The sequence below is a fragment of the Bubalus bubalis genome, chromosome 2, assembly GCF_019923935.1.
Source record: "Bubalus bubalis isolate 160015118507 breed Murrah chromosome 2, NDDB_SH_1, whole genome shotgun sequence".
Classification (NCBI taxonomy): Eukaryota; Metazoa; Chordata; class Mammalia; order Artiodactyla; family Bovidae; genus Bubalus; species Bubalus bubalis.
Window position 1 is genome coordinate 105,302,733 of NC_059158.1, and position 14,178 is coordinate 105,316,910.

The 14,178-nt window shown below is 36.5% G+C and overlaps 1 protein-coding gene across 3 annotated transcripts in view; it reads right to left on the reverse strand.

Annotated features, from left to right (window-relative positions):
• The window catches only part of ARHGAP15 (Rho GTPase activating protein 15), a 698,570-nt gene that overhangs the window by 201,794 nt on the left and 482,598 nt on the right, over nt 1-14,178 (reverse strand). For all 3 annotated transcript variants that reach the window (XM_025261723.2, XM_025261725.2, XM_025261734.2), the window contains one exon: nt 13,398-13,475. In XM_025261723.2, the coding sequence (XP_025117508.1) occupies nt 13,398-13,475 (78 nt within the window). The remainder of the gene's footprint in view (nt 1-13,397; nt 13,476-14,178) is intronic.

The following is a 14,178-nucleotide window of genomic DNA, read 5'->3' on the forward strand; positions in this document are numbered from 1 at the left end:
CACATGACTCTTCTCTTTATTTGAACACTTAAAGGCCACTATAGGGTTCATAATTGGCCTGCTTTCCATATTGTTGTGTGTTAGGGACTAGGAGACCCTCAGAGAAGGAGAGAGACAAGGGAATGGTTGGTTGGTGGAGCAGTCAGAACAAACACAACATTTGCGGATTAAGTTCACTGTTTTACATGGGCGCCATTCACAATGCACCAAAACAATTACAACAGTGACTTCAGAGATAACCGATCACAGATCACCATGCTGCTGCTGCTGCCGCTAAGTTGCTTCAGTCATGTCTGACTCTGTGCGACCCCATAGACGGCAGCCAACCAGGCTCCCCCATCCCTGGGATTCTCCAGGCAAGAACACTGGAGTAGGCTGCCATTTCCTTCTCCAATGCATGAAAGTGAAAAGTGAAAGTCAAGTCGCTCAGTCGTGTCCAGCTCAGTCGTGTCCGACTCTTCGAGACCCCATGGACTGCAGCCGACCAGGCTCCTCTGCCCATGGGATTTTCCAGGCAAGAGTACTGGAGTGGGGTGCCATTGCCTTCTCCACAGATCACCATACCAATCATTATAATAGTAAGTTTGAAATATTGTGAAGATTACCAAAATGTAACACAGAGACACAAAGTGAGCAATTGCTGTTGGGAAAATGGCATGGATAAACTTGGTACAGGGTTGCCACAAACCTTTAATTTGTATAAAAGGCAGTGTCTATGAATAATAAAGTGAAACCCAATAAAATGAAGCATAATGTAACATTTTCCACTATAACTGATTCATCATTTCATGTGATTAACTCATCTCTAGAGAACAGATGGTCTTGCTTACAGTCAAGAAAACTGGCCTAGGAAGGCTAACTGACTTGAGCAAGAAAACACAGCTAGTAAGAGGTGATCCAGAAACCCGTAAAAGTTATCTAACTCCTAGACCTCAGTGTTCTCATTGTACCTAATGGCTTAAAAGAAATGGTTCAAAAGACACATGGAAAATAAGACAAATTAGAATGTGGAGATTACCTCATGTAAATCATTGACCATTATATCTTGACTGACCTACTGCAATTACCTCCTAACTGTTCCCCAGTTTCTACCCTTGTCCTCTACAGTCTATTCTTCTCATAGCAGTCAGAATGATTAAAAAATAAATAAATAATATCAGATCATTCTGTGATTATCTGCCACCCCCCTCCACCCCTTGACTGTCTATTGAATTTATTTATTTATTTATTTATTTTCAGTCTCCTCTTTCACTTTCATCAAGAGGCTTTTTATTTTATTTATTTATTTTTTAAATTTTTTAAAATTTATTTTTTTTCTCTTTTATTTTTTTTTAAATTTTATTTTATTTTTAAACTTTACATAATTGTATTAGTTTTGCCAAACATCAAAATGAATCCGCCACAGGTATACATGTATTTTTAGAATGAAAGGCAAAACGTCTTATCTTGATTTGCAAGTGTTTCCATGGGTGGCTTTGCCCATCTCTCTGACTTCCATGTCCTGAGGTCATACAAACCCTGATTCTCTGGGGCCAGTTTTCCTCCGCCTGGTCATTTCTCCCTCCACATCTTTGTGTCTTTCCTATCAGGGCAAGTATCTACTCAGATGGCACCTCCTCAAAGAGATCTTCACAGATCATCGAAAATGAGGACCATCTTCCTCATCCCCTCAGTTATTCTCTATCATGTCACTATCTTGACTCTTGGCTTAGCTAGTAAGCACCTTGTATATTTGATTATTATCTATCACTTGACATCAAAATGAATACTTCCCCAGATCTTGACTCCTTTGGGCTCTTCTCAGTACTTAGAAGAGACCCTGACTCATAGAAGGTTTTTCAGTAAATATTTTTGAATAAATAAATCTCCATTTCAAGTCATCCTTAGGCAAATTAAAGTCTTATTCTATTCTTTAAACTAATTTTCCTCACTTCTTGATTCTTATATACTTTTAAATTTATAATACTTTTGGGGGTGGGGCATTGCAAGACCAGGAAAGCCCCTTGCAGTTTCAGCCTTGAAATTTGAGAGGTGGCTTTTGGCAGCCTGGCAGGGGGCTGGCAGAGCCTTGGCAATGAACAGTATCACTGAGAGGAATCACACTGTGGACATTCACATAAGTAGACGACAGTTCTAATTGTGGTCTTACCACCTGGGTTGAGAGTTGCCCATTGTTTAGGCAGTTTTTCTTGGCCTATTGGGCCAGGATGTTACTGCTTGCTCTGGTCTTCCATCTTAACAGCTGCCTCTTCATTTTGCCAAGTCTTTATTATCTGGTCCATGTTGGACAATCAGATTATGACCTCATGTGGAGGTAAGAGGTAGAGAGAAGTTGGTGGTTTATCGGGTCGACTGGACATAAACTTTCAAACTCTGAAGATTTTTTTTTTGCTTGGGGTTATATAACACTTTGGCCCTAAGAAGCCTGGTAGTCTATTCAGGCCTAACCATCACTGGTGGTCCAACATTATTCATTAATTCACTTAAGGAATTAATTCACATTCAGCAAAAACCTACTTGAAGGCTATTATGTTCTAAGTATAGTGAGAACTGGAGGGTTACTTAGGAGAGCAAACCAGGCAAATCTTGCTTGCATAGAGGTTACAGTGTAGAGGGGGAGGGCAGTAACTGAAGCAGCAAATAAAGAAGCAAGGCAATTTCAGGCAGTATGTGTGGTGAAGAAAACAAAACATTGGGCTGAAGAGTGTATGGGTGAATACAGTGCAGGCATGTTTCAGACGTGTTAGTAATGGAAGGTCTTACTGAAAAGATGATTTGAATGTGAGAAGAGTGAGTCCGGTAGGGACTGGAGGAAGCACATTTCAGGTACACAGGAGCAGAATCCAGAGCCTTGGGAAGGAAATGAGCTTCATGTGTCTGAGGAAGGAAGGCAGGAAGCCAGGGTGGTTGGAGAATAGTAAGATGAGAGACAGGGACACAGTAAGATCAGAGAGATAGGAAGGAAAAAGAATCTGTGGGGCCTGCAGATTCTAGGAGTTCCTTATTAATTTACATTGAATAGACCAACAGGTTTCTTGGCTATTAGATTCAAATATCCATGGAAATATAGGCTCCATGTCAATGAGAATGTCTTTTGCTGTATTCGTTGCTGTATTTCCAGCATCCTCCTTGTTGCCTGGCACATAGTAAGAAGGTTTTGAGTGTCTGTCAATGAACAAATGATGTAAAAGCCAAAATCTTATTTTATGAAGCTCACTTCTCACTTCCGTATCAATTCTGATGTCTCAGGAACCTCAGAGAAGAGGCAAGTGGACAGGCATACCTACCACTCCATCTCCAGTAGGCCATGAATGTGAGGGCATATCAGGAGGATGATTTTGAAGTCCACATGACTCTAAGTCACTCAGATTTTCATCTGATCATTGCTTCATCCCTAACTTTGTAAACTTTGGATGTTTCTCTTCATGGAGTTCATGGGGACCTGAAAAAGTTCCTCCCTGCCTCTATACTTGTTACGTTTTCTTTCTAGAAGAAACTTTGAAGTAATGAGAATACTTTTTTTTTTCCCATATAGCATACTTTTGTTAGGAAATGCTTTTCAACTACATGGAGTGCCTTGAAAAAGAGGTGCCATATGTGAGTCACTGAAGCCAAAATTATCGGCAACAGGGACTTTCCTGTGTGAAAACAAAAACCAAAGCATACTTTCAGAATTCAAAATTCAGTGCATGGACTTAACAAGAGTAATACAATTAATTTCATCCCTAGTTAGTCAATTCTGATTTTCTCTCTACTTTGTCATTTCCAACATTCTGGAGAGCCAAGATGGCAAGCAAAGTAGAACCACTATTTCCTATAGCATGCCTGGCTTGCCCAGTAGCCAATGACATGCAGTAAATCATCTCTCCTCAAGCTTTTTCTCACTGAGGCAGAGAATGGGAATTTGGGATTTTTTCACTCTTTATTTGTGTCCCATGATTTTTTTATCCAATCTAAATTAAGTGTTAATTTATAGGAGTCTGGGAGAAAATAAATGCAAAATATCGCTTGAGTGTTCTTCACTGAGACACCTAAGAAGTAGAACCTAACACAATGTACCTATGATACCATTTGGTAGGAGTTTATCAGAAGTTCATCATTCTTGTGTTTTGCACCAAATCTTTATTTAACCCATAAAGAGTATTGTGCACGTTGTTGTACTGGGGATACAAAAATGAATCAAACTTACTACCCTCCATGAAGTCACAGGCAGTTAGGGGTTATTTATTGAAAGAACACTTGAAAATGAGGTTTCCTTTTATAAGAGTCCCACAGACTGGACATCAAGAAAGTATAGTAGCATAATAAGAAGTGGTTTTTGGTTCTTTGATGTTAAAAAGAAGAAAATGTCTCTCTCTTCCCTCCCCTACAGTAAATTGAATCCAGCAACCAGTGACATATTCTTTGGAGTAAGTTTAAAGTGGGTTCATTGTCTGGCTTTAAAACATATGACCCTTGTGGCCTTAGAAAAGCTACTCAGTCTTTCTGAACCATGATTTTCATGTATGCATAATGTGGATAATAAAGTTTATCTACCTAGCAAAATTCTCTATGGATTAGAGATAATTCTAGCTTTGCATACCTGCCATGTAGTAGATTCTCAATAAGCACTAGCTATCATCAGCGTTAGTATTATTATGTTACATTTTAAAATATTATTTACCCTTTAGTTTTGTTAGCAAATCCTTAGACACAACAATTTTCCTTTTCATTTATTCCAGAAACTACAATATTGGAAAAAGATTGCAGTTATGAAAAATGCCAGCAATTTTAATCATATGAATAATATACATGTTATATTCATGACATTCATTTCTTAGTTACATTCTAAATCATGACTCGGACTTCATAAAAGTTAGTTAACATTATTATATCAATCAATAGTCAAAGAGAAACCATTTATCATTAGAAATTGCTTAACAAAAAAGGGTTCACAGTCTATTTCTACTTCTCTTGAAAATACATCTCACATGTCTTATGGTTTGTAGGTCATGTTTTCTCTAAATATCCAGAATAAAACTAGGTGGACATTGCACAGGGGTTCCCAGACCTGGCTATGCACTTGACTCAGCTGGAAAATTTTTCTTTGAAAATGAATATTCATAGCTCTAACCTCAGCCTTTTGCATCAGAGTTTTTATGACTGAACTTCAAAAATCAAATATGCAGGGCAGGAATAGAGATACAGACATAGAAAATGGACTTGTGGACACAGCGGGGGAAGGAGAATGGGGGACGAATTTGGAGAGCAGCATTGAAATATATTCATTACCATGTGTAAAATGGATAGCTAGTGGGAAGTTGCTCTATAAGACAGGGAGGGCCTCGTGCTCTGTGATGACCTAGCAGAGTGGGATGGTAGGTGGGAGGGAGGGAGGCTCAAGAAGGAAGGGAGATATATATATATATATACACACATATAGCTGATTCACTTTGTTGGACAGCAGAAACACAACATTGTAAAGCAACTATACACTATTTTTAAAAATAAATAAACAGTGGCCATGATCTGTAAAAAATAAATAAAATAAAAAAACATAAAAGGTCCCACTACTTGATTCTTGTGGCAGACAGACTTTACAATGATCCCTGATTATCTCTTCCTCCTTGTGTTCATGCCTTCTGTAATCCCCTCCTCTAAGGTATGGATAGGAACCACAACTTGCTTCTAACCAACAGCATGCACCAAAGGTGTTGAGTTATAACCTTTTTGATATCTTACAAAAGAGTATAACTTTGCTTCAGCCACTGGTCTCTGTCCCTAACTGCTCTGATGAAGAAAGCTGCCACGTTGTGAGATGGTATATGAATATATGGGGAGGTCCACAAGGCCTTTGACCAACAGCCAGTACTGTTGAGGCCTTAAGCTCAACAACCTATAAGGAACTAAATCCTGCCAACAACCATGGGAGCTTGGAAGTAGACCTCTCCCCACTTGAGCTTCCAGATCAGGGTCCATGCCTGGCTGACACCTTGACTGCAGTCTTATGCAGAATTCAGCTAGTCTACCTCTGACCCACAAAAACTGGGAAATTATAAATGTGTGTTGCTTAAGCAGCTAAGTTGCTGGTAACATTGTTACCCAGCAGTAGATAACCAATACAATTTTGAAACATAGTCAGGGCTGGGAACCAATGCTTTAGACTTTGTTTAGAATAGAAGTAAGTTCAATGTTTTTTTCTACTAATTTTTAATGACTATGCATTAATTCTAATAATAATGATAAATGATGATGATGGATTTTTATAAATATCCATAGAGGTTTGCTTGAAGATTGGTAGTTGCACACCTCTGACCGGTCTAATTTCTGGACTCAATTTTTTGACCCAGTGGAAAAAGCACAACTAAAGTAGATCTGAAAATTTCAGTAGAATTTACTCCTCCTCTCTAATGAACATGAGGATATTCTTTTGGAATCTGGAATTTCCCAAAAGCCTTTGGATAAGATAAAGCTAACCCAGACTTCCTATGAATTTGGCTAGGTATGAGACAAATCACTGGATAGTCTCTAAAGAAAAATAATATTATTATCATCAGAGAAAACTCAATCATGTGGAAGCCAAAAGCCATATTTGATTATTAATATTTAGTATCATGTTATTATTAAGACAATTAAGTAATATTGATTTGATTTCAAGTAACCACTTGTCATCTTAATTAAATCTAATACTGATTATCATTGCTTGATTCAGAGTTTTTAAAGTCCTTACATTTTCATTATTATTCCCATTTTGGAAATGAAGAGTCTGTGATTCGAAGGGGTTAACGTAGTTTTTATTAGACTAACAAATAGCTTGGAATGAAGATAAGGAGGCAGTTTCATCGATGCTGACCCAGTGCTCTTTCCTGACTAGATGATCTCTGTCTTTGATTGTTTCACCACAGAGTTAAGTCAGTTCCTTATTGCTTGGTATATAATGAATTATAAAATATAGTTCACAATAAATGAATGGTGTGATTTGTTTAAAAATAAGTAGGTAGAATTTGTTTACTTTAAACACTAAACATATTTGAAAGTTATTATTCGAATATTACATGAAACTAAAAACTTTATAAATATATGTGCATGTGAAGATCTTATTGTTTCAACCTCTGTGTTTAGCATTACTTACTAATAACAAATACATTTTCTTAAGCAGCTAGGAAGCAATACAAGCTTTGGCATCAATAGTCTTTGAGCCCTCTGACTCAATGTAGCTGAAAAATGAGGTCTGAGAAAGTTTCCAAAGCCCTGAATGATGTTAGAGTCTGGCCCTTTATGATCAAGTGATCTTTTCAGCTTTAATGGGAAAAATAAATCATTGTTAAAAGATAATCTTGTCACATGGAAGCCAGAAAGGTGCAATATCAATGATTCAACTTACCAAAAAACCGCCCTGTGGAATGGATAAAGCAAATAACACAGTTTGTTTTGTTGTTGCTGTGGTTGGTGATGAGAGGGGAGTGGGCTTAAGGAAATACCTCGTTTTAAAAATAATAAGAGGGCAATATAAACTCTCTTAATAGAAAAATGAATGGACTTGATACAAGGGCTATTTTATGAGAACAGAACTAGAAGTTTTGAAATCCTTTTCCAGATCTTTTCCTGTTTCATCCAATTGCTTATTTCATGGTGAAACTGCCAATTGTTCACATTCTTTCTCGCTTTCCTCTTCTCTTATTCAATTTTTGATGCTGCAAATAATATGAAAAGCACCAGGATAGCTACTAAAGTTAATGCTTTGCTTTCTTTTGCTTTGTGGTACAAATCTATATAAAAGTAGTTTAGATATAGCTGGCAACACAAAATTGTTCCTCTAATAGTTTATTTTCAATGGAGCTTATTCTTAGCATGATCAAAATAAGCAAGTTCATCTCTTTAAGCCAATATTTAATTTGGATTATTATGCCAGTAAGGTCTGGGTGAATAAAGATATGCAAAGTATAAGACTGTAAATTAATGGGAAAAAATCTTCTTCCATTTTAAAATAACACACATACAATCGTATGCACACACACACGTACACACACCCACATACCCAATTAAGATTCTTGGCCATGGAGATTTATGGCATTTATATATTTTGTTCCTCTGGGTGTGAAAAAGTGAAGGAGGGTGTCCCTGAGAATGTTCCTTTAAATTATTTTTCTATATATGGAAAGCATGTCTAAAATTCTGGTAAGAAGTAACTTCTTCCAGTTCAGAGAAATGCTTAGAGGGAAGATTTGTTATGTGTACCAAGAAACACCAGTTTGGAAAACGCTCAATCAGTTCTTCTCTCTGTGCCTCACAGTCCTCTATTGTCTCACAGGCTCAGGAAGTTTTGCAGTTAGTATTTTCCAAAAAGAATGCCAGTCTTCCTTGTCCTTTTTTTTTAAAGAGTGAAAGAGAGCATCTAAGTAATATAAAAGGGAGTCTGAACTGAATTTAGAGTTTGACCAATAAGCCCGATGGGCAGCTCAAACCAGAATTCTGGTGTCAAAGGAGGGGGTGTTCAGATTGGTGGGATTTTTAAGACCCACTTTCAGAAGTTCTCAAGACAGTGATGCAGCATCCTCAGTACTAAAGTCTGTCCTTTGTAAAAGGACCCCCACACAAGTCGCATCACAGATCGTTCTAAAGAATCAACGCAGTGTCACTGGCTGATGATAAGTTGACATCTAAGATCACAGTCTAGTTTATTTGATCATAGACTAGTTTCTACAAGGGGCTGCCCTTGTAGAATGGAGGAGAAGCATCAGCAAAATGTCACTGAAAGTTGTCACCAAATATAACAAACGGAAGAGCACGGCTCACTAATGCATCAATAGCCAGTGAATCTAGAGTCTTTCATGACTCTTTGTGAGGGTCGCAACAGAATCTGTGATAGTTTCTTGTTCCAAACATAGATACATGAAGCTCTACTGGGAATGGTAGCATCAGGCGTCAGACTTCTTCCTAACTGTAGCATTTGGCATTTTCCCAGGCATTTCTCTTTCTTGAAAAGTTTCAGTCAAACTCCTATGACAGTACTTGTCACTTACAAACACCAGAAAATAGAAAGCCACTAAGAAGTGGATAAAACATGAAGAGACTGATCTTCACTTTTGTAAGGAGGTAATAAAGAATCAATGAATGGGCAAAGTCAAACCCAGCAGTGGTTTTTGGCACTGGCTCTGAGACACAGAGCTGTGGGATCTAGTCCGAGCCCTCTCACTCACTTGTTTTATGACCTTAGGACATTATTTAACATTTCTGGGTCTCAGTTTCCTCACCTTCAAAATGGAAACAGTAATAACCCACATTCTATGGAATGGTAGGACTAAATTAAATAAGTAAAACACTTGGTAGAGTGCCTGGCACATAATAAATTATGAAAATATGTTAGCTACTTTTATAATAATAATTATTATTATCCTCATCATTACCAGTTACAATTAGGAAATGCTTTTCAAAAGTGATCACTTTGAATTTAACTTGTATGCCATCTGATCTGGAAGTATAATAAGGGTATCCAATTCCTACTGATTTAGTGAATCAAACAAAAAACCAAAACAAATTGAATCATTCAACTGGTGTATTTAGAATTGCTGATGATTATAGCATTCAAGAAAGTTAGTGAAATACATAAATTGCAATTAAACTGTTCTTGAAAATCACCAAAATCAGTTTTCATTTGTCTAGTCTAATGGTGGGTAGGGCTTATTCATTTAAAAAATATACATTTAGAACCTTCTGAAAAGGAAACATTGTGGAATGTGAACATGGAGGAGATAAAAGGTGTTAATACAGAGAGGGTATGCCAAAACCAGCTATGCTCTATCTTAGAATACAAAAAAGAATGCATTGCATTCACATATCCCGTTTTGCTTTTCAAGGAATTATCACTGGACTGCCACTTTATTGCCTTGCACATGCGTGCAAACACACACACACATATTCACTCACATACATAGACACACAGAGAGGAAATCACAATGATGTACACATTCAGTCTCTTTGTATCCAGCACTGATTCTCTCCTATGTCAGCTCTGTTGTCAGCAACCAGCATGTAGAAGGGGAAGGTATGGTGTTAGAACAAATGTTACAGCTCCATTCCTGTAATTTCATTCACAAGATAATCTGATTAGTAAAATTTGAGGGAGACTGGCATATCTTTTGGGCTTCCCTGGTGGCTATCTTTTATCATCTAATCAAAAAAAAAAAAAAAAAAGAACACAACATAGCTTGGACAAAATCATTAGTATCAAAGGTTCTAATACAGCATAATTTGTGCTGAGTGTATTGCATTCTGACAGTGCTATAAACCAGGGAGACAGTTTACTGACAATTCTGTGCTACCAGATACCAACTCAGGCCTCTGTCCAGCTTTACATTGTCAGCTTTCATGGAAACATGAGCAGTTACACAGGCCCAGAGGATGCTGAAGTTTTTCAAAAGATGAGATGGACAGATTTCATATTTTCATTGCAGATTTTTTTTTGTCTTTTCAAACTGCTGAGCATAATTTTTTTAAAGGCAGGAAATGCAACTAGTGTTTGTTTCTAGCATGGCTTCTGTTTTGAGATTTCTTCTTTGTAGAAGAAATGTGTTGCCCAGCTGTCTAGAATCCCAATCAGGATATGGTTTTTGTATGAAATATATTACAAGAATGATTTTAGCTGGTTATAAACAAGAATGGTTATAAAAAGCTGGGGCTATTTTATCCAATTTTTATCCACAGAGGGGGTACTCTGGTTCAGGCCAATGGGACCAATACGAATACATAAGGTAATGTTCAGTTCTGCCTTCTGCCCATGAAGGACAGTAATTCTGAAAGACAAAAGTACATATTAGTGAGCAAACAGATTCTTAGTTACAGTGTAAGTGAAAGTAGCTCAGTCGTGTACAATTCTTTGTGACCCCATGGACTATACAGTACATGGAATTATCCAGGCCAGAATACTGGAGTGGGTAGCCTTTCCCTTCTTCAGGTAATCTTCCCAACCCAGGGATAGAACCCAGGCCTCCCACACTGCAGACAGAATCTTTACCAGCTGACTCACACGGGAAGTTACAGAGATGCTCAGAAATAAGAAGCACGTGGCCACTGGCCAAAAGCATTGTAGTTAACACTTAAAAGCATGGTTCAACCCAAGCTGAACTGCTGGGGAGGTTAATGCTTCTTAGTATTAATACTTCTCCTATTTGCAACACACACACACAGACAATATACAACAGATATTAAAAGCTCCCTGCATGGAGACTCCAAGAGCTACTGGTTAATGAGGGTAGATACAAGACTTATTTAAATCCTACCTTTTTAGGTGTATAGAGATTCAGGGAGGAGACAGATATTTCAAACAGTATGCTCTTTTTTCTTATTCCAAGACTTTCAAATTGTAATGCTTCTGAAATATAATCACTGAATATATTTGATAAAATTCTCTTTAAAAGAATGGCATTAAATATCTGGGTCTTATAATAGATGGAATTTTAGAAGTTAGATATGCTTGTACGAATGCAAATTTAACTACCCAGCATAATGGGCACCCAGAGAAGGAATCTGACTGAAGGAATGTTGCAAGCTCCCTGGAGAAAATGATTTATAATCTGAGCCTTGAAGAATAAGGATAAATCTAATGAGACAGGAAGTTTTTGTATGTGGGATAGGAAGGAAAAGATAGGAGGATATTGAAAGTAGATGAAAGAGTGTATGCAAAAGCATTAAGAAATACAACAGCATGTAAATAAGGAAGTACAGTTATGAATGTATTGTGAAAGAAATTCTGAGGGCCTGCATCTGGCTAGAAGTAGGTGGGAAGCCAGATTATGAAGACTGTATAAATTCTCCTGAAGGCAATTAAACACTGTTGACTTTTTAAGTGAAAGGGAAACTTAGATGTACTGAACAACTACCATGAGTCTGTTATGTTACTAAGGGAATACCACATCTTATCTCATTTCATTCTCATAAGTATTTCCAAAGCACCTCCTTCCTGTTTTTACAGATAAAAAAACAGAGCATAGGAGAATTAAATAGATGCCAAGGACACAAGGAGAGAGTGTCTCGTTTTTATCCCACATGTATAACTCTAAACTTACGAGCTATCTGTAATAACCTCTCAAGATGTTTTCATCTTTTATTTTCTTCAACACTTCCTAATTATTATTTTTTAAATTCTCATCTTTTTTAAGAGAAAGTTTAGGTTTACAGGAAAGCTTAATAGAAAATATAGTTTCCAATATACCCCCCTTACATTTGTCCACTCCCCCACCATTTCCCTTATTAGTAAGATCTTGCATTAATGTAGTACATTTGTTACAACTGATGAGCCAATATTTATAAGTTATTATTAATTAAAGTCCATAGTTTTCATTAAGGTTCACTCAGGGTTATATATTATTTAGATTTTGATAAATGTATAATGACATGTCTCCACCTATACAGTATCAAACAGAATAGTTTCATGGCCCTAAAAATCCCCCATGCTCACTCATTCTTCTCTCTCTCCCCTCAAATCCTTTACTATCACTGATCTTTTACAATCTCCATAGTTTTGCCTTTTCCAAAATGTCATATAGCTGAGATGATATAGTATATAGCATTTTCAGACTGGCTTCCTTCACCTAGCAATATGCAGTTAAGTTTTCTCCAAGCCTTTTCATGACTTGATAGCTCATTTCTTTTTGTCAGTAAATAATATTCCATTATAGGGATGTTTTATGGTTTGTTTATCTAGTCACCTATTGAAGGAAATCTTGGATGCCTTAAAATTTTACCAATTATGAATAAAATTAATGAAGATATTTTGTGCAGTTTTTTTGTGTATGAACATAAGAAATGAACTCATTTGGGTAAATACTAAGGAGTACAACTGCTGGGTAATAAGGTAAGAATAAGTTTATTTTCATAATAAACTGCTAAGGTATTTTCTGAGTTAGCTGTACTATTTTTCATTTCTACTAGTATGAATGAGAGCTCCTGTTGCTCCACATCCCTGTCAGCATTTGGTGCAGTGTTTTAAATTTTAGCTATTCTAATAGGCTTGTGGTAGTATTTCATTGTTGTTCTAGTTTGTAATCCTTTGATGATACATGTATTTCACAATTTTTATTGTTTTACTTACCTATTATATATTTTCTAACATTTTGTGATTTTGACTCTTACATTTCCCACTATTCATTTATTTATTCAATTATCAACATATATTAAATGTGTATTATATGTCAGCAACATTTTTCAAAGCTAGTTTATTTTTTTTTTACTCATTATTCTCTTCTTCATTTTAAGTTCATATTTTACTTGTTATTTATTTCACACAATGTATTAGCTAGTCCTTTTTATTGTACTCATCTTCAAATAAACTATATTCATAATACACACAGCAGAGAGTGTGAAATATTGTTAGAGACAAAACTACTTGAAAAAAGGTCTGAAGTAAAGAAATCACTTACCTTGGTTGACGATAAATCTTAACTTCTGTATTGTTGCCAGATTGCCACTAACACGATATATTCCATCAACATCTAGACCTGAAAACAAAAGGGCATGTTTTTTATTCACTCTTTTAAGAATGAGATGATAAAAGGAAGATAATAATTATACTATCTCTTCCTCACCGAGAAAACAAAATTCTTTTTCCTAAAGCAAGTAGTCTTCAAAATTTTAATCCAAATAAACTAATCGTTAAGTTCAGTAACAGCTAACCATCGACAAACTTGATTGTAGTTGAACCATAGAAGAGCAGTAGGTAGCATGGAATTTCACAGTATAGTTATGATTCATTCCCAATGACAGAAATCAACCTGAGGGTACCGTAGGCAGAAGAACCTTCATGTATATGTGTATTATTGACCCTTGTTGGAAAGATAAAGTAACCCAAAGTGTTTGTGAAGTTTCCCTTCCTTAAAAATTCTTCCTTCCTTCTCTGCCCTTTACTGCTTTCTCACTTTTCTTTCTCCTTTTCTTCCCTTTCTCCTATTCATATTCTATTCTTACTCTGTTCTATTCTATTCTATTCATTTTATTCTATTCCTAGGGATTCCAATTCATTTCTATTTAGTTTCATTTTCTTTTTCATGCAGTCCCTATGGCATAACATGTATTGCTCTGATTATTTGAAACTACAGAATGAAAATTCTACTCTCGATGTATAACTACTTTGATAGTCTATAGTGTATTGTAGGTAATAGGATACTCCATTACAGAGGGGAAAAATAAAAAGAAATCCTTGAC